We start from the raw sequence: 20,490 nt of genomic DNA, 5'->3' as shown, positions 1-20,490 counted from the left end.
ACACCAATCTTTAGAAGACTTCTCATGGTTCAAAGTGAAAGTATAGGCCCACGGTGGAAACTTTTCAAGACATAGATAGATTTTGCATTAAAAAATGGAACTACCAAAATGAGAGTTATTCAGAAACTAGAAAGTCAATCATGTTTTTTGGGTCAAAGTGCATATATCAACAACTGTGTATGATCAAAAGAATGATCTTTGGGTAGCTTTGGTAAATGATAGGTATCAAAAGCTACACATGACTAAGAGATCATCAGAAGTTGTGTTGCAAGAATGGTTTGTGAAGATAGATGTGTCTCGTCATTTTCCTTGAATATTTTCAACCAAAGGAACTCAAAGAAGACAACATCTCCTAGTTAAAGAACAAACACCCAATGGAATGAAGATAAAAGCACATTGCATTGTAATTACAACAACATCTACAAAAGATATATTGTAAACCAATCTTTAGGAGACTTCACATAGTTCATATTCAAAAACCAAGAGGAAACACTAAGAACAAAGACAACACATGCAATAATTTGAATTCAACATCCAAAGGTCATAAATGACTAACTCCATATCTCTATATGTTGATCAAATTCAACTTGCAAGAAATGAGTGCCAAAAAAACAAGGCAAGGTAAAAAAGAGTCTTTCGATATTACCCCTTATTAAAAGGATTTTTCTTAGTCGAAACACTTTAGGTGGATCCATAGTAGAGACCAATCTGTAAAAGAATTTGTAAACACCTTCACACAAAGAGCCTCAATAAAAGGTATCTAAAAGGTGTAGTGTCCATCTTCTTAGGTTAAAGGAAGAACTCAAAAGAGTTGTCAGGGAAGTACTGGTTTTGAAGTTCAGAGTGAACACAACAAGTGATGTGTGAGTCCAGTAGCAGTTGTTATTAAATGTGTGAAGCCTAGAGAGACTTTTGAAAGAATACTTAGGTAGAGCTTGCAAAGACTTAGAGAATATTGGAGGTGAAACCTGAAGAGACTTTTCAAAAGAATACTTGGATAGAGTGTTTATAGAGACTTAGAAAATACTAAGTGAAACATGTAAAGGTTTAGAATATTGGTAGAGTGTTTGCCTGCAAAGACAAGAAAATAATATTGAGTAGAATATACATAGATTTAGAACATTGGAGTGTAGGAGCCTATGAATGCTTCACAAAAGAAAGGATACCATAGTTGGGTGCTTGGTCTTACTGGAAAAACCCTATAAGTGTAGGTACTAGATGTAACCCAAGTGGGATGAACTAGTATAAATCCTTCATGTGTTGCACCCTTCTTTATTGCTTCTTGTTTATTTCAGTTGATTTTTTTTTTTGAAAACCTTGTTTACAAAAAACTTAACTTTGATATTTTATGAAGATAGAACATCAAAGTTTACCTTGCCTCATTCATTTATCCAAATAGTTGAGAAAGAAAAATCGTACTCTCATTAATATTTGTTGTTTTCCTAGCAAGAAGCTTGAGAAGTAAAAATCAAAACCAAACATGTTTTATGCAAGGAATAACATAGTCAATTCACATGTTACTATTCAATCTCTTTCTAGTGATCAACTTCAATGTTTATTTTGGCATAGCACATAATTAAGGAAATAAGATTAAGAAAATCATAGTATCTTTGAGCATGTAAGAATGGACATATTTTCTTTTTATTGGTAACAAACTACAATTTTTAAAGAATTTTTTTACCTCCACATATGTTTCATTACTTTAATTTTCTTTGAATGATTTTTTTTAAATAAAAAGGATAACAATACCAAAACACATACTTGTGCGTGCACAAAGCCACCAAGAATAAAAAAGAACAACTTTACAATCATATGTGCTTTAGATCGGTTGTAGAAACTTAATTGAATTGATCAATTTTAGTATAAAATCACCCAAACAAATAAAAAAATATCAGTTTGGTTTGATTTTCAATTTTTAACAATTTTTTATTTTTATTTTTATGAGTTTGAATTTGAACATTCTTAATTTTAATACAAATCTTGTGATCTTAAGGAAGTATGCTTTTGACCCATGTAAGATTCATTCTAAAATATTTATAATTATTTATTTATTTATTTATAAATTAAATATTGATTTATAAATAACAAATTTCTCCTTTTTCATTTTGTGCACCAGAACTTAAAAAATTAATAAAATCCCCAAAAACATGTTTTTAGCTTTTATCTAAATATAGTCAATGTTTTAGTCTTTTAAAAAGTTAATCATGATTTTAGTAAGAAATTATATATATTTTTTATGGGTCTGATTCGAGTAAGATAAAATTATTATTAATAACATAATTTTTTCTCAAAATATTTAACATATCTTTATACTAAAAGACTTAAAATTTTCAAAGCTCGTTGTGATTGGAGAATGAAGATAGAAAACAACTTATTTTTAAACAGTAAAACAACAACAATAAATATATAGAAGAATTGTCATAATAATTTTTAAGTATAAGAAAACATACAAAGCATAAGAAACTTTTTAATAACAGAAGTTTCTTAATTTATTGATAATTAAATATCAAAATATTAATTTATTTTAAAAACTAAATTACTTGTGTACTTTTCTAAATATTTGGTTAACATTAATTGTGTCCTTTAATGTGATATCCAAATACTTTTGAAAATCCAGAAGATCCAATTCCGCAGTCAAAATTTAGAGGATTAAAAACCAATAGTTTGGTCAAAACCAATTTAATGACTTCAAGTTTTTAAACAAAAATAAAAATAAAAATACTGGTATTATAATTTGGAGTTGACTCGTGAAATTCAACTTGTTAGGATGAGAATATATACTTTGATTTTAAGTTTTAACACGAGCTAATTTTATAAAAAAAACTGTTTTATTTTTATACTTTTTATGAGTATAAATACATTTATTTGATGCTCATAAAATATATTAATAAATTTTTTGAGGCTCAAATATCATTTTAATTCCTATAATTTGGATATTTGTATTTTTTGTCCAATAAAATTATTTTGATCATTTTATTCTCTCAACATTTTTTTTTGCACTTTGTTAAAAGGTGATGTAGCAAATAGATATCACTTCTCTGCGCAAGCTATCCACTTAGACCGTATGTTTTATAGATTAAAATAACCAAAATAATTTTATATTGGTACTAAAATAACCAAAAACAATTTTGTGAGAGACTAAAAACAAAATATCTAAAAAAACCCGTTAAATTAATCAATAAATTCGTTGTATTTGAAAAAATTTAATTAGGTCTCTAAATTAAAAGAAATTGTAATTGACTCCTTAATTTTGTAATAAAATAAAAATAATTAAATTCCTAAAGTTAACTTATAGCAACTTCCTTTTAAAAAAAACTTATAGTAACTTGAAACTGTTAGAAAATAATAATCTATGACAGTTTTAAAAGCTCTAGGAATTCAATTACAACAATTTTATAATACAAAGGACCTAATTATAATTTTTTAACGAGGAGCTAATTTCCTCTCAAAAAAAAAAAAAAAGACAAACAAACGAGGAGCTAATTAAAAATTTATAGTCAAGAACATTTTCTAATTAATTTAACCTTTAATATATTCCACCGTAAAAAAAAATTGAAATATATTAAATTTTTTCGTCACCCAGAAGAAGAGCGAGAGAGAGTGGGGGAACGAAGAAGCTACAGCTACAGCTGAAACAGAAGCTCCTTCGATCTACAATCTATAGCGATTAAGCTCTCATTTTCTGAGAGTGTTCTTTCTTTCTCTCTCTCTCTCTCTCTCTCTCTCACCGTGATTCCACCATTTCTCCATCATGATTTCTGCTACCAAACTCAAATCCGTTGATTTTTACAGGTCGGAATCTTCCTCTGTTCTTCTTTTTCGGTTTCAATTTGCTCGCGAGTGTGCATAATACTTGTTTTCTGTTATAGATTTAGTTCAATGTTGTTGTGTTCGCTATTCATTGTTAAGCTCTTTGGATAATGGTTCGGACCGAAGTGCACAGCGTAAGAGAACAGAAAAAAATGCTATTTATTCAGTGTTTATGTGCAAGAAGAACATGTCCATTGCCTAGATTCGAGTCTTCTTTTTTGTGATTTGAAGTGTTTTGTTATAAATTTTACTAATAGTTTTGTGGCTATGGATGTTATCGCTTGCGATGTGAATTTTATGAGTAATTTGTGAATGCATGCTTCCATTTTTTATAATTTTATTGATAATTTTGTCATGTGTCTGTTGTTGACTTGTGTCAACAGGAAAATCCCGAGAGATTTGACTGAGGCGTCGCTATCAGGAGCCGGATTATCCATAGTGGCAGCTCTGGCTATGATGTTTTTATTTGGAATGGTCAGTAGATGAAAGCCTGAAACCTCCATTTTGTTTGGGACTTGCTGAACATAATATGCGTATATGTGTATTGTAGATTGATATTAGGTTCTCATACTGCTTATATGCCAAATTATGAACATCTTCTATTTAGTTTTGTCAAATTTGAAGTTTGATCTGGTTGTTTAAGTTTCATTTTAATGTTTATCTTGCAACCTTGTTTCAGGAACTAAGTAGTTATTTGTCTGTTAGCACCTCGACATCTGTAATTGTTGACAAGAGTTCTGATGGTGACTATTTACGTATCGATTTCAATATCAGGTAGAAGCATTTGTAAGTGTTTTGGTTGAATAGGGTGTTTCTCAACTCAAGATGGTGGATGCTCGTTTCTTAACTATTGTTTAGTGTTATATTTGAATTATTGGTGGCTTTGTGGTTTTCTGAGTCTTGGTATGAACTTGTCATGTTGCAAGGAATGTGAGCTTCTATCTACTTGTGTTTGCAAATTGAGGCTTGTGTTATAGGAATGCATACTTGTCTAATAGAGAATTATGAAGACCCGTTTGTTGGGGGTTGATAAGTTGTTTGCTGTCTATTGGTTATTTCATTAAACAAAATGGTTTTGTAGTTTGACTTTTTAGAAGCTTGAAATTAACTTAGGTAGTGTTGGATAGAGAATTTCAAAATTCTAATGAATTTAAAATGCATGGAAATTTAATTGATTCAATTAAATTATTTTCATTTTCACATTTTTTTTTAATAAAGAAATTCAAAATCCTTGCATTTCAAATTCTTTGTTTGGATAAAGTAATTTAATTTTCATTATATGTAAAATTTCATTTTTAAATATTTATTTAAAAAGAAGCATAACAGAAATAGAGAGGGAGAGGGAAAGAGAAAAGAGAGGTGCAAAAGAGTGAGAGGGAGGTGCAGAAGGCAGAGACAGAAAGAGGGAGGTGCAAAAGAGAGAGGGAGAGAGAAAGGGGAGACACAAGAGAGGGGAAGAGGTGCAACAGAGATAGAGCATTCGGCAAAGCTTTGGGTGACAGTTTGAGTGAGACCGTGAAGGAGAAGGAATTTTCAAATTCTTTGATTTTTCAATATTATTTGAAAGGCCTTTATATTACTTTAAAAAAACTCCAAGCAAATTTCCACCATTTTAAAAATTCTTTGGATTTAATATCCAAACAAGTCATTTTGATATGTCATATTTTAAATCCACTTGAAAAATTGAATTTCTCTCTTAAAGCTCCATATCCAATCACACTATTATAGAAGGAAGAGATGAAAACCTTTTGATGAAACTGGGCCAGCTTCATATCATATTTTTAAAATTGGGAGTGGGATGGGGGCCTTACAAAATGATCATTAAAAGGCTGGGAGCCAATATCAAAATTTGATGTATAGTGATGGCTTGTGAAACTGACATGAAGTCAAAGCATTCCCAGATGGTACCTTCATCTCTCACAGCTCATCAGTTTTTCTAAGAGTTTCTAGTCCTTCCCACTTCCAAGTCATTTAGACACCGTGGCTAGTCATAGTATTATACTCAGTATGTTAAGTTAATTTAATGGCTATTTGTTAACTTTATCTTCCTCTGTCTCTGTTGTTGGCTGATTGCTTCAACTTATTTTGTAGTTTTCCTGCACTCTCATGTGAGTTTGCATCAGTTGATGTGAGTGATGTGCTGGGAACAGTAAGTTTCCATTACTCCATTTTCTTATTCATTTTATACTTGCTTATGATACGATACCTGATCTCATTCTTTGATGTTTTGGTCCTTGTACTTAATATTTTACCTCTTGTTTTCAGAACAGGCTCAATATAACAAAAACAGTTCGTAAGTTTTCTATTGATTCCAATTTAAGACCCACTGGTGCTGAGTTTCATTCAGGTACAGTTGCAAATGCTGTAAAGCATGATGATGAAGTAGATGAAGAATCTGTTGAAGGTTCTTTTTCACTCACAACACATAATTTTGATAAATATGTTCATCAGTAAGTGGCAACTTCTAAAAATATTTCATTCAATTTTTCTTTGTTTTAGCTATGTGAGAACTCAAAAGTTCCTTTTAATATGCATTGTTTACTCGGTTTTTAATAATTCTTTTGCAGGTTTCCAATTACGGCTGTAAATTTTTATGCACCTTGGTGTTCTTGGTGTCAACGTTTGGTAATCAATTTATCATGCTTTACCTCTTCTTCACTTCAGGAAATAAGATTGGTACCTGATGTCTTTGTTGCTTCCTAACTGGTTTTCTGTTTCTGTTTCAACAATGTCTCATTCCTTAAAAGAGAAGCTTCCCTTTTAGTACAAGTAGTAGTGGCAAAGGCTATTTCAAGTGCTTAGTGAATCTTTCATCAGTTACACTTCAGTAGTGACTAATGCAAAATCATGATTTAGAATGCTGACTAACATGTCATGCTGGGGGTGCTAATAGTTGCATTTCACCTGCCCATATAAGATTGTTAACCAAGTGCTTTGATACTGTTAGAAATCTGAGAAATATATTAGGATTTATTCTTCTTCTATATTTTATGATTTGTTTCCTTATTTATGTAGGATCTTTGTAATTATAGGCATATCTGATTAGAATCAGATTTATTAGAATTGATTTATAGGCATATCATGTCATGTATATAGGAATGAATTCTCCTATAATTATTTGTATTTATTGCAACCAGTCTATAAAAAACGGACTTTGTTGCTAGTTAAGGCATGCGGTTTCAGCATCTCTTGCATCTATTTTTGTCTTTCAACAGATACAATGAATGAATTGTGCAGAAGTTCTGATAAGGCTGTTGATGAAGAAAAGGATGGTCTAGTAGATCCAACACTGAAAGGGAGGCCCAAACGGTTTAGCAAACACTCAGATGGATGGGAGGAGTTTATTCACTAGGAGCTAACTGTTAGTTAGTCTGTTTTGCTGTCTGTCCTGCATTTTGATTAGGTTGATGTGTTGGCACATTATGATTGGGTTTGTTATTTTACTGTTGCAATAATTTTTCCTTCAAATATAAAGACTGTCCTTACTGATAAAAAAATAACCTTTTCCTGTATTTGAGGTCAGGAAATACCTCCAGAAGGAGGATGGAATTAGAATTTGATGGAATATGTCCTATTCCCTTCCATATGCCACTACTTATAACAACTTCCAAAAGGGAAAATTATTGCAATAGTAAAATAACAAACTCAATGATAATGTGCCAAGACATCAACTTAATCAAAATGCATGACAGACTGTAAAACAGACTAACTAACAGCTAACTCTCACTCAATAAATGACTTCCATCCAGCTGGGCATTTGGTATGCCTTTTGGGCCTCCCATTCAGTGTTGGATCTCTTTGCCCATCATTTTCTTCATCAACAGCCTTATCAAGTTCTTTCCTTTAATGGATGATGGTGTGATTAATAGATTTTGAACTTGTTACATGAACTTATCTTCTACTGGTTTCTTTCAGAAACCTTCATGGGAGAAGACGGCTAAAATTATGAAAGAGAGGTACTTTATTATTGACTCGTTTCTCACATTTCTTTAAATTACATTATAGAAGATTGCCTGTCTCGTCTCCTTTCTGGATTTCGTAGAGTTATTTTTATCATAACTTCACTAATTCAAGGTCCAATATGTGTATTGTTACATTTTATATAGATATGACCCAGAAATGGATGGGCGTATTATTTTGGCAAAGGTAGATTGCACTCAAGAAGGTGATTTATGCAGGAGGTATTATTGCTAGTTTACTTTTTGTTTCCCCCCCACAAAAAGATTCTGTTTCTTACCTAGAGTTGACATATTTTCCTTTTTCTGGAATTTTTTATATTCATTATTTAATGAAATTTGTTTTTCTACCATTTTTTATGTTTTTGCTTTTGAATGATATACACACACATTGCCAAATCATACCTGGAAAAGAAGTTATTGTATTAACTACAAAGGCTATGCTGCTGATGAACTTGGAGTGGAGAAAAGAAAGGGGTCAAGATATATATATATATATATTTAAATTTGGTAGAAAATACGGAAAAGAACATTATTGGAAAGAAAAATGGGGTTAATTGCTGTATACCCTGTTTGGTTTGTTAAATAGAACATGGGAGGCAAAACTCAAAAGAAAAGTGTGCATGGATGTGACCAATTTAGTCCTTATAAAGCTTAAAACAATCCTCATCTTACAAGCCAGTTTTGTGAGGTTGAGTTAGGCTCTTGGCCAAATTCTAAGATACATGCAAGAAATTAAGGCTATTGGTGGGTATATTTTTCAAAATGTATATATGATGCTAGTACCATTGCAGGAGTACTTTTATTTTAAAAAAATGAAAATAGGAGTATTCAAATTTTTGAAAATGTTGAAATGAATTATACTTTTCATTAACCCAAACAGATATGAAGAATAAGTCGACAATGAATATAGTGAAATTGCTATTTAAGTATTACTTTATACCATTACTTATTTTTATAAATTTTTGGGGTGCTTTTTTAAATTCTATTTTTCTTAAATTAAAAAACTTCTGCAATATCTATAAGTTTCTTTCACCGCAGTTTTATTTTGCTTAAACATCACAAGGAAACAATTGTATTGTCTCTATTTTTCATTTGTTCTGTTTTCTTTCTTGCATGCCAACCTCACCTAGTGGGATAAGGCTTTGTTGTCGTTGTTGTTGTCTGTTTTCTTTCCTGCTTCTTTCTTTTCCCCCCAAGAGTTTAGATTCACATTGTGCTTCTATCTATGAAACTATTGGGAAAAATCCAAGTCCAGCATTGGCTAGAGATAGTACTAAGATAGAGTATATAAGTGGAGGACAACTCTCACCTTATGAGCTAGTTTTTTATATGTATTAAAGGGTAAGGTGATTTACTTTTGTAAATAAAGTGAATAGGTGAGGGTTGGTGGATCTTTTTGTTATAACATTCTGTGATCCACTAGGTCAGGAATATAGTAAGATTGATTAAAAACTGATATATGGGAGTCACAGCTGAGTGGTGGTAATATGATTTTTTTTAATGGGCAAATGTTAGTTGTTAATTGTTAGTTTTTTGTCAGTGGGGAGAGTTGAACCCACGACTTCTCACCCCTTCCCTTTTCCATTCACCACTAGACCAACCTTATAACTCTAGTGGTCATATGATTGTGATGTTGCTTTCTTGTCAATAAGTCTTCTGTCTTGTTAGGAGTTAGCAGAGAGAGAAGGGAAATTAGTTTGCAACAGTTAGAGTAGTTTGTTTGTTAATAGAGGGGTATGAATTCCTTTGTTTTTTTAAAGATTAGGCTTTGTAGATATTCTTAGCATAAGATTGAAGATAAACATCAAACACTTTCTGCAATACTTGTTATGTTGAGCATGAAATTAATTTTCTTCATTATAATTTATTACTTTCTGCCATGGTTTGTTGATATTGTTATGGAACTTGTTATTCTTTGTCTATGCTTTTTTTGCCATTCATCTGTATCTCATTATCATTGTCCAGGAATCACATACAAGGGTATCCATCTATTCGAATCTTCCGTAAAGGAACTGATCTCAGGTAATAAATCCATTTGGGAAAATCAATTGGTCAAACAGTGTTTGATGAAGAATTCCTACCTCTAATTCAATATTTCAAGTAACAATCATTTGTACTATATGTTATGTATGATTATTATACAGCATAAACCTCATAATATACAGGTCATTCAATTTAGGTATTTCTTCAGCTTGGCTTTTTGCGTAATAATGTACATGTGCTCATTTGGCACCTGCTAGTCCTTTTCAGGGTATTGTATGCATAATAAATTTTGTGATTGTATTAAATTTTCTCACTATTTTAACGTTGTAGTTTATTTTTACTTAATTGCACTTTTGGTCCCTCTGGTTTGACCATTGTGTGATTTTGGTTTCCCAAGTTTTTTTTCTTGAGTTAATTAAGTCTCTACTTTTAAAATTAGGCAAATTTGGTCCCCTTTTCTATTTTCTTTTACCTAAAACCCTCATTGTTATTTTTCTATCCAAATATTTGAGGGTTTATGATGGAATTGGGATGTGAAATTATTTTACAAGTTAAGAAAGTAAGAAATTTAGTGGAAACTGGATAAAATTAGAAGGATTTCAGTAAGATGTGAGATTAGGGTTTGAAGTGTGGAAATTTTAAGACTTTTTTTTTGGATGTAATTTGATATTTTGGTTAGTGAGTTTTGAGTAGAAGATGATTTAGTTGATTTAATTTGTAAATATTGAGTAGAAAATGATAATTTGATGATTTTAGCAAAAATAAAATAGACAAAAGGAGCAAATTTGCAAGTTTTATAAATAGAGGAACTTAATTGGCTCAAAAGAACTTGGGAGACCAAAATTCCATACAATCTAAATTAGAAGGACCCAACATGCAATTAAGCCTTTTTTTTTTCATTCCACAATATGGGAATGAGTTGGATCTAAAACTCAAATCTAGAATGTGATTATGTTAGAAATCTCAAGCAAGAATGGAAAATTAACAGAAGCAACAAAAGATAATACTAATGCAATGTGATGTATTATGAAATATGGTAAGGAAATTACAGTGGAATAACAGTTCCTTCTGCCCAGAGCACAGCTCTAACAGAGGCACAATTGCTCTCTACCCATAATAACTCACCACAATGTTCAATAATATCCCTCTCCTCACCCCTATGATCCTCTTCTAACAGAATTCCCCTATAGCCAATACTAATATCGTTCACACTGCCAGCTCAGCAACTAATTTCCATTTCCCTTCTTATTCCTTCTAGAATATACTCTCCAGATTGTGGGCCTAGCTATTGGGCTGGATTCCATTCCTGGGTCCTAACAGATTAGTGATAAAAAAACATTTTAATCAAAAGTAGTGAAACATGAGGATGAAAATGATGCATTGAAATAGGTAGGAAAGGAAAGGACTATATATTTCATTGGGAATTGGTCAGAGTCACGAAATCATTTGGTGAAAATGGATATTAATAGACTAATTTTGTTTAGTTATCATATTTCTGTATTTCCATTATTATTTGATTGTCATTTTTCCATGTTTCTATTATTATTTGAATTTGATTAAGTTGTTATTTCCCAATTCTCTATTTCCTTATTAGTTCAGGGTTATATATAGGCATATCTCTTGTACCCAAATAAAATGTCTTCATATGAGATCTCACTGATACATTAGTCAATAATCTCTTTTTTTTTTCTCCTCTCTACTGAATTACCTAAATCTCCATAATTTCATTTTAAACGTATATTGATTATTTCTTTAAATTTTGGTTGCATTTTGGTTAAAAAAGAAGATAAAATGGGTGTACTCCTACAGCAATTCTCAAAATCCATTTGCGTATTGTTTCTCCTAAGAGGATCAGCTGAATAGTTAAAGAGAGATCATGTTGATGGATGATCAATTTAGTAGTAATTAAAGCTAACTTTGGAGAAGTTACCACTTAGCAGGGCTTGCCTCCTTGAGCTTCTCAATGAATCAAATTTCTAATGGACAATGCCACTTTATAATGTTGACTTGTTTAGTCCGCCATTGTATTTGGAGAGAGGTCTTTCAATTCATTTTAAGCCATATCTTTATATTTCATACATCCTCAGTACTGTACCATACTGGTCCAAGATTGGACTTCTAAAGTTTTGGATTTTTTTCATGAAATCTAGTTTGCTGAATGCTTTTCCAATTTCAGAAGTGAACATGGGCATCATGAACATGAGTCCTATTATGGAGATCGAGATACAGAAAGCCTAGTCAAGGTTCATACTATATTTTAAATTAGCATAATTTGAATCAGTAGACTTGATGCTTTTTTTTTTTTTATGTAATTAAGCATCACTTTCTGCCTTCAGTTTATGGAGGATTTAGTCACATCTCTCCCAACAGAATCTCAAAAGCTAGCTCTGGAGGATAAATCAAATGCTTCAGACAATGCAAAAAGGCCAGCGCCATCAGCAGGTGGATGTAGAGTAGAGGGATATGTGCGTGTGAAAAAGGTAAATGCCAAAAGGTTAAGGTTTAACTTTCAACCATAATTTATAGAAACACTCATTTTTCTTTTAGTTTTCATATGTAATGAGGAATTAAGGTCTTACATTGCTTTGGAAGTATCTGATACAATGGAATCCTATTTTTTTTTTCTTTTTTCTTCTTCTTTTGTTTATAGTAGAAGCTTCAGTTATTTATACTAAAATAACTTATTCTTGTTTTTCCCCCTAGATTTCAATTTTGGAAAGAAATATAAGCTGTTTTGCACTTTGCAGGTTCCAGGAAATTTGATCATCTCTGCTAGATCAGATGCCCATTCCTTTGATGCTTCTCAAATGAACATGTCACATTTCATAAACAACTTGTCTTTTGGAAAGAAAGTGACGCCTAGGGCCATGAGTGATGTGAAGCTCTTGATACCATACATAGGCAGCAGCCATGACAGGCTCAATGGCCGGTCATTCACCAATACTCATGATTTAGGTGCCAATGTTACTGTAAGTTCAATATTGTATATGAAAAACTTATAATTTAGTGTTAATTTTACTATTTGACTTTTGTTAGTTGGTATCTAATTAAATGTTTGATTGTATAATGGGAAATATCCAGTGGTTGTATGTGTTGTCTGTCGATCTCCTTTTGCAAGAGTGAGATGCTACAGATAGCAAGGATGCCCAGGACCTCATGAAGTTTTTTGCTTTGCTTTTCTTCCAAATGTCTTATAGTCCTACCACTCACTCATGTTTCTGCAGATAGAGCATTATATTCAGATAGTTAAAACAGAGGTAGTGACTAGAAACGGTTATAAATTAATTGAGGAGTACGAGTACACAGCGCACAGCAGTGTGGCACACAGTGTAGACATTCCTGCTGCGAAGTTTCATCTTGAGCTCTCCCCCATGCAGGTCTGAATATGGAGGTTATAGTCATGGATGGATTTGGCACTACTAGTAAATTTATTTAAGGTTTATAATGTTTTTTGTCTGCAGGTCTTAATAACAGAAAACCAGAGGTCTTTTTCACATTTTATAACAAACGTCTGTGCCATTATTGGGGGTGTTTTCACGGTTTGTATTTGCCATTGTTCCAGATGTTGTTATTTTTGTCTTGCGTTTTTTTTAATTACATTGTTGATTTTATTTTTCTTATGTGATTTCAGGTAGCTGGAATTTTGGACTCGATTCTGCACAACACTATTAGAATGATGAAAAAAGTTGAGCTTGGCAAAAATTTTTGATAGATTGGTGGGATTTTGTGTAGCGTAGGGCCTCTGATTTGGTAATGCTCAATTTCCCTTGGCAGTTTTATAGGAAATTAACTATGCTATACATCATACAAATATAATTTTCTAGTCACTTCAGTAAAAATGATCATTACAAGGATAAGGATTAACGATGTGCATATAATGCCATCCGATATTTGCCTTCTCTAAATTCTTGTTGCTTTTATGGTTGAGGAAAGAATATCTATTAATTTATTAAAGTAAGAGGGGGAAAATGGTATTGATTAGGAAGATGATGAATAAATTTGAATAGAAAATTGGGTGTAGTAATGATTATTGATTAGCATACTTGAGACTCAGCTTTCACCGCGCAATAGTTTCCTTCGCTGAGGTCTGTTTGTTAAAATCAGTCTTAAAAAAGACTTGGGATCAAAGGACGGTTTGCCTAAGTCATTCGCTATTTGCAGTGTTATTTGGGACGAAAAATGATGAACTAGTGATGTGCTACTGCTAGCTTCTTTTATTTTCTTCTTCAATAAAAATCTCCCGGTAACCACTTATAGGAGTTTTTCTAAGCAAAATGAAATTGCGAGGTGCCTGTTATTTTAGAAAGAAGTAAATTTTGCTGCTCTTTTTTAAGATATTAATTGTGTTCCAGTTTAGTCTATTTTAATTTTAATTTAAATATATATTTTTTATGAACTTAAGGGTTCTGAAAGATGAAGATTCTGAACAAAAAATCTGAAATCCAATACTACAATGTTTAAAATTAGTGTTAGTAACCTTAGAAGTTAAAGAGAAAAAAGAATACTTTTAGGTTTGTTCATAGTTACCCACAAACACCAACGGATTCAAGCTGGCTAATTATGGGTTGTCTTTTAGATAAGCAAATGAGAATTTTTTTTGTGTTATCCCTGATTTCATTGTAAACGCTGGTATGGCAGATGTTTGTCCCAACGAATTTTCGTTTATGTAATGATCCATTGTTATATGACAACTCGATAACTTAAGAAGAAAACGACTTTATTTTAATTTATTTCAAACTATTTAATTAATTTTTATGAAAAAACTTTGAACTTTTTCTCATTTAAAAAAAATTAAAATGCTAAAGCTCATGATGTTAAGATAAAAACACCATATATAAAGCCATAGACTGGAAAAAAAAAAAACTAGGTGTCTTATGACACATCAACATCCATCTTAAGATAAAACATAAAAAAAACTCAACATATATCTATGTATACATATCAATACAACTAAAAAAGATAACTCTTAAAAACCTAAGTTGATCAATTCTATGCATAAAACTAACAAAAAAAAGACAAGAAAAATCGCATCTTTGCATCCGACCATGTCCTTCTATAATGTCTCCAAAGGAAATATTCACCTCCTAGCTATCTACTCCCACGAACACAAAGTTCAAGATCATCAGAGTCATAATCACATGTGCCACAATACAAGAATCAACTTACAGAAAATAAACATATTTAAAACATGATAAAATATTACATATTTAAACATAACTTTTAAGAATCAATTAATAGCAACATCCAACTCACATAAAAAACACATTTCATGTACAACCATCATGAATTAAAATCAAGTAATCAACATCATAATTGAACCATCAAGTATCATCATCATAAGTTCGTCAATCAAGCATCACCTTACATTCCAATCATAAACGCCAAAGACAGACTATACTTCATGGAGATTAAACAACATGAGTGCCCCCCCCCCCCCCATGAGCCCCATCTCCTGATGTAGTCTCATTCTCTAACCATTCAGGGAATCTCATGGGCTAACCATACAAATGAATTGTGATTTTGTTAGAATAAATGAATGTGAATAGTGACTTACCTCAGTCAAGCCTTAACCTCTAGAGGAGTTCGCCCATCCATCTACTTTATGGGCCAGTTCGCTGTTAGTCCTAATTCATCTTACACTAGGTTGAGGGCCTACAAAGCACCCCAAACTTTACGTGCCTACTCATATGCATCAACAACAAAACACCTCATCCTATATATTATACTTGAATTCACTTGAGGTTTAAGATACGGTATCTTTGTATTCATCATCTCACTCATGACTTGTCTCAAAGATCCAAGTTTCACCAGCAATAACAATCATCTCTTAGACATTTAGATGAGTCAACTTCAATGATTATGAAACATTTCCACCACTTCAGAAAATCATTGAAGTCTAAAACATGGGAGTGGTACTAGGGAAGATATCCACTAAGCGAAATCCCTGGATCTCTTAGTGGATCAAAGATCTAACACCCAATAACGGGTCTCGCCTTCACCAAGTAGCCAATTCTCAATCTTTTTGAAAACACAATCGACTCATTTAAATGCTTTTATATAGGTTTTAATTTCAAAGATTCAACCACAACAAACATTATTCACTTCAACAACAATGAACCCATCTTAGCATAATATAAATGTTTCACATAAACAATCATCAATTTTAACATGTCAAGTGTTCACCATATCATAAATCCATCATTCACACACACACATGATCTTAACTCATAATCCACTTTACTCATTTCATAAAAGCTCGTAAAGCAAAGTTAATTTTATTTGAATTCTAGTTGGAGGACCATTTAGAAGCATTTTAAAACTTAACTCTCTTAAGCTACTAGTCATGATTAAGCTACACGAATCCACGACTTAAGCTCTAGTGTTGACAGAGGTCATTTCACTTTCACGACTTAAGCTGCATGAATCCATGGCTTTGTGGTTATGTAATGTTGTAAGCTTTTATGATGTCAAAAAACAAATGACAGAAAGGTAAAAGCAAAATAACATGAATCTTGAACACGAACAAGTCAAACAATTAGAAGATTCAAAGACTTAGGTTAAATTGTTAAAATGTTTTTCCAATAAGCATGTTTGGTCATTTGATATAATTTAAATCAAGTCTTCAAGTTTATTTTAAAAGCGTTAAAGTTGTTATTTCAAGTTCTGGAATCAATGTAATTGATTACCACATCATGTAATCGATTACCAGAAATTTAAAATTGCACCAAAAAGTTTGTTTTGAAGAGTTACATATTTTGGGAATGACCCCTAATGGTTTACACGAATTGTGCCTACAAATATTCATCATTTTAACACGTTATAAAAGATGAGAAACTTTTAAAAAATCTTGTTAACAATCATTCTAATTCATCAAGTTCTTGATAAAAAAAAGAGCCAAATACATTTATTATTGAGAAAACTTCTAGTGCTTCAATTTGTAACATTTCCTCTAAATCGGAGAGTGAATTCTTATATTCTTTGTCTAAACTTTTGAAAAGGATGAGACATCCCTTGTAAGAACAAGAGTGTGATATCTCTTGATTATTGCGAGACTCAAACACAAAGGGTGAGACATTCCTTGTAAGAACAAGAGTGTGGTATCTCTTGATTGTTGAGAGACTCGAACACAAAGGGTGAGAGATCCCAAGGTGTAAGAGTGCTATGTTCTTGTAAAAGATTTGAAAGATAATGCAACTCTCAAGTGAGTTGTTTGGGAACTAGACGTAGACATAAGAAGTGATCGAATCGGTATAAACCAACTTTGCATTTCTCTCTTCTCTTATCTCTTTATTTTTATTGTAAATTCACTGTATTCATTTATATTGGTAGAGATCTTAATTGCTTGTTTTTTCTTTTTTTAATCAAGATTTTAATATATTATCATATTTATCATATAAAAAGGAATTAGAATGTATTAACAAAGAAGAAATTTATAAACTCAAGTCACCTGCCTATTGAGTTCATTGAGGCCACTTGGATAGCAGGCTTAAGCTCTAGTGCTCACAAACGTGATTTCACTCTCACACGAGTTCCATGAATCCATGGCTTAAGTCATGCGGCTAGTGCACAATTTCGAAAGTAGATTTTTACTTCAAAAGCAAGGATTTCCATGGAATATACCAATTAGTTAAATAGGGGTATTTTAGTGTACAAATATACCAATTAAGAACTTCTTAAAAGGTGTAGACTACCACAAATATCTATAAAGGCCTTTTGTATAAAATAATATTTTTATATAATCAATTAAAATTGTTTTGGCTTAATATTTTAAAATAAAATAAAGTGTGCGTCAACATAAAAAAAAAAGTATCCCTCGCACAGATACAAAAACTATTTTGGTTTTAATCTATTTTAGTATAAATTGTAACTTTGTGATTTTCCTAATGCATGAATAAGTAATTTAATTAATTGAGATATGAGAGAAATTTAATTTAATTTAGGTACTTGAATTAATTAATTAATATTATTGATGATTATTTGATTATATACATGTTTAGTGAGTTTTAGTGGATTTAATTTGTGCCTGAGTGAATGTGTCTTTGAGTTATGAAAGAAAGGGGTGAATGTGTTAAGTAAAAGCTTATGTGTGAGAGGGGAGTTCAAGAGTCATAAACCCTTCTCTAAACCCTTCACAATCAGAAAAATACTCTAAAAAAACAGCCTCACCTTCATTCTCTTTTCTTACCCAAGGAACCCGACCAAAGCAGTCTAAATTTTAAAAGTTACATATAAAGATATAGAAAGAAATACAGTTAATTAAAATTTTCAAAATTAAAAGTATTAAAATGTATATTTGATATTATAATTTTATTTTCTTTAACAAGAATATATATATATATATATATATATATATTATACTTAAATAAATTTAAAATATTTATATTTTAATATTTATATTTCATAAAGTACTTGTGCAACTACTATACTTGTAAGTTTAATTTTAAAAATTAGGCATAAAGATATTAATATTAAAGAAAATAATATATAATATACGTCATTATTAATAATTTTTCAAAATTATTAAAAAAAATTCTAATTTTTTTACAAAGAAATTTATCTGTTTTATAAAGATATTTTTATTAGAATTGTAAAAAAAAATGATCTATTAATTACAATATTTTGAAAAAATTATCTGTTAATTATAATAAATTGAAGGATGTACATTAGAACACTAATTGTAAGTCTATAGCATTGGTTGACCAGTCGAAGAGTATGTTTGACCAACTCTATGTTAGACAATTTCTAATAGTTGATTTTGTAATCTTTGACTGATGATTTTTTCTATATAACAAAAATAAATAGATGATTTCCTATATATAAAAAATTGATAACCTTATAGTCAAATGTTGTTAATTATTTGTAACACTCTTATTTTTGTTTACCATTTTTTTATTTATTTAATATTTGTTTTAAGCATCTGGATAGGAATTTGGAGACCTTAATAAGAATAATGAATAAATTTTTGTTTATATTTGTAAGGCTTAAATATGTTTTTGGTTTTTGATATATACTCTAGTTTTGCATTTGGTTCCTAATAAATTTTTGCTTTGTGACGAGTTTCTAATATTTGAAAAGTTTTGTGCAAGCTAGGTCTCTATCATTAAAAGAAATCCGTTAATTGTTGATGTGATCGTTAACTCGACATGTCGACAAGTTACTTGTGATGCCATATGTACTTTATGTTTGAGTTGGGATTCTACGTAAGAAATAGATTTTTTTTTAAATAATTAGAAAATAATATTTAAGACAAAAATTTAAATTAAGATTAAGAGAGAGAGAGAATGAGGTTACTTTTGAGAAATTCAAGTGGATATCAAACAGTGGAGGGTGGTGTTAGGAGTGAGGGAATCATCCCAAAGCTCTTGCATTGTGGTGAGGCAAGTGAAGTGGTCCAAACTAAACCATTTGAGAATGTTGCACCTCTCATAGGTTTGGCCAATGCAAAGGGTCACAAGGTCATGCATTAGCTCAAGGGAAATTGGGCAAATGAACACAGAGGAAACTTCACACAAGTCCAACTCTTCAATCATTTTTGCAAGATTCAATTTTTCACAAATCCCATTTCCCACAATCCCATAATCAACTCCACCACCCAAAACTCCATCTTTCACCGCCATGTCTAGATCTAGAATCTGAACTTCAAAACCATCATTCTTACAAGGAGGCTCAAACATTGGCATTTTAAAAACTCCTTTGTGAAAAATGAACCAACTTTGGAGAGGAACCAGAAAATTCAAATCACCACAATGAGAATCTTGGTTTAAATGTTTTGCCAAATTATTATCCCAGACCCAAAATTTACACCTCTTATCATCCTGCACATTATACAACAGCCACTAAGAACCCTAAAATAGAACACAACATAAACAAAAACACAACAGAAACCAACTATGTCAAAAGTAAAATTTTCTTACATTCCACTCAGCACATTGCCAAAATATCTTGTCTGCATGCTTTTAGGTTCAAGATGTTAGTTGAATCGCCGCCTTGTCACACCAATGATGAATAGAAAGGGACCCAAATGAAGAAGAAGAAGCTCTCATGAATGCCATTCTCTTCTCTGGACTGGAAGACATTCAACTTGCACAAACACCCCTCAATGAAGCAAACCAAACACTATACGAAGGTACACCACTAAGAATCTTAGACTTTCATACTCTTCTTCTCTATCGTGATCGATAACTAGTGCATGAAGAAGACACAAAAGACACAAGGCTCCTTCTATTCTCAAACGATAACTTTTTCATATAAGGAACCCTAATCTTTTATTTTTTTGTTTTAATTTAATTAAAATATGATGTCATGTCAGACGACATGTGATAAGTTGACATGTCACATTTGATCTGATGTGACATCACAAGTACCTTGCCAACGAGTCAAGTTAACAACCACATTAGCGGTTAATGGATCCCTTCTAAAAGTAGGAACCTCGCACAATTTTTTTTTTAAATATTAGGGACCTATTGCAAAACAAAAATTTATTAAGAACCAAATGCAAAATTCGGATATATATCAAGGATTAAAAGCATATTTAAGTCTATTTGTAATAATAATTTTCTGGACTAGAGCCCAATAAATTATAAAATACTTGTTAAGTTCCTAAAAACAAATATTAATAAAACATTAACAATGAGATAATTAAATTAATAAAAATAAATAGAGATATTTAAAATACATTAATTTTTGGTAGAAATTTCATATTGTGCTCACGAAACATTTTCCTGCATTCCAGTAAATC

At 31.3% G+C, this 20,490-nt stretch overlaps 1 protein-coding gene across 1 annotated transcript; it reads left to right on the top strand.

The window, feature by feature from the left end:
• Window positions 1-3,564: 3,564 nt before the first annotated feature.
• On the top strand, window positions 3,565-13,783 carry LOC114417058 (protein disulfide-isomerase 5-4-like). Its single transcript, XM_028382149.1, has 15 exons — window positions 3,565-3,792; window positions 4,194-4,284; window positions 4,490-4,584; window positions 5,902-5,959; window positions 6,076-6,260; window positions 6,378-6,435; window positions 7,726-7,766; window positions 7,917-7,991; window positions 9,735-9,791; window positions 11,929-11,995; window positions 12,089-12,232; window positions 12,500-12,721; window positions 12,977-13,129; window positions 13,214-13,291; window positions 13,384-13,783. Exons 1-15 carry the CDS (start codon window positions 3,752-3,754, stop codon window positions 13,459-13,461), a joined length of 1,443 nt encoding a protein of 480 aa, XP_028237950.1. The 5' UTR covers window positions 3,565-3,751; the 3' UTR covers window positions 13,462-13,783.
• Window positions 13,784-20,490: the final 6,707 nt, after the last annotated feature.

Source organism: Glycine soja, chromosome 6 (assembly GCF_004193775.1).
Source record: "Glycine soja cultivar W05 chromosome 6, ASM419377v2, whole genome shotgun sequence".
Taxonomy (NCBI): Eukaryota; Viridiplantae; Streptophyta; class Magnoliopsida; order Fabales; family Fabaceae; genus Glycine; species Glycine soja.
This window is presented reverse-complemented; position numbering and strand designations above follow the sequence as displayed.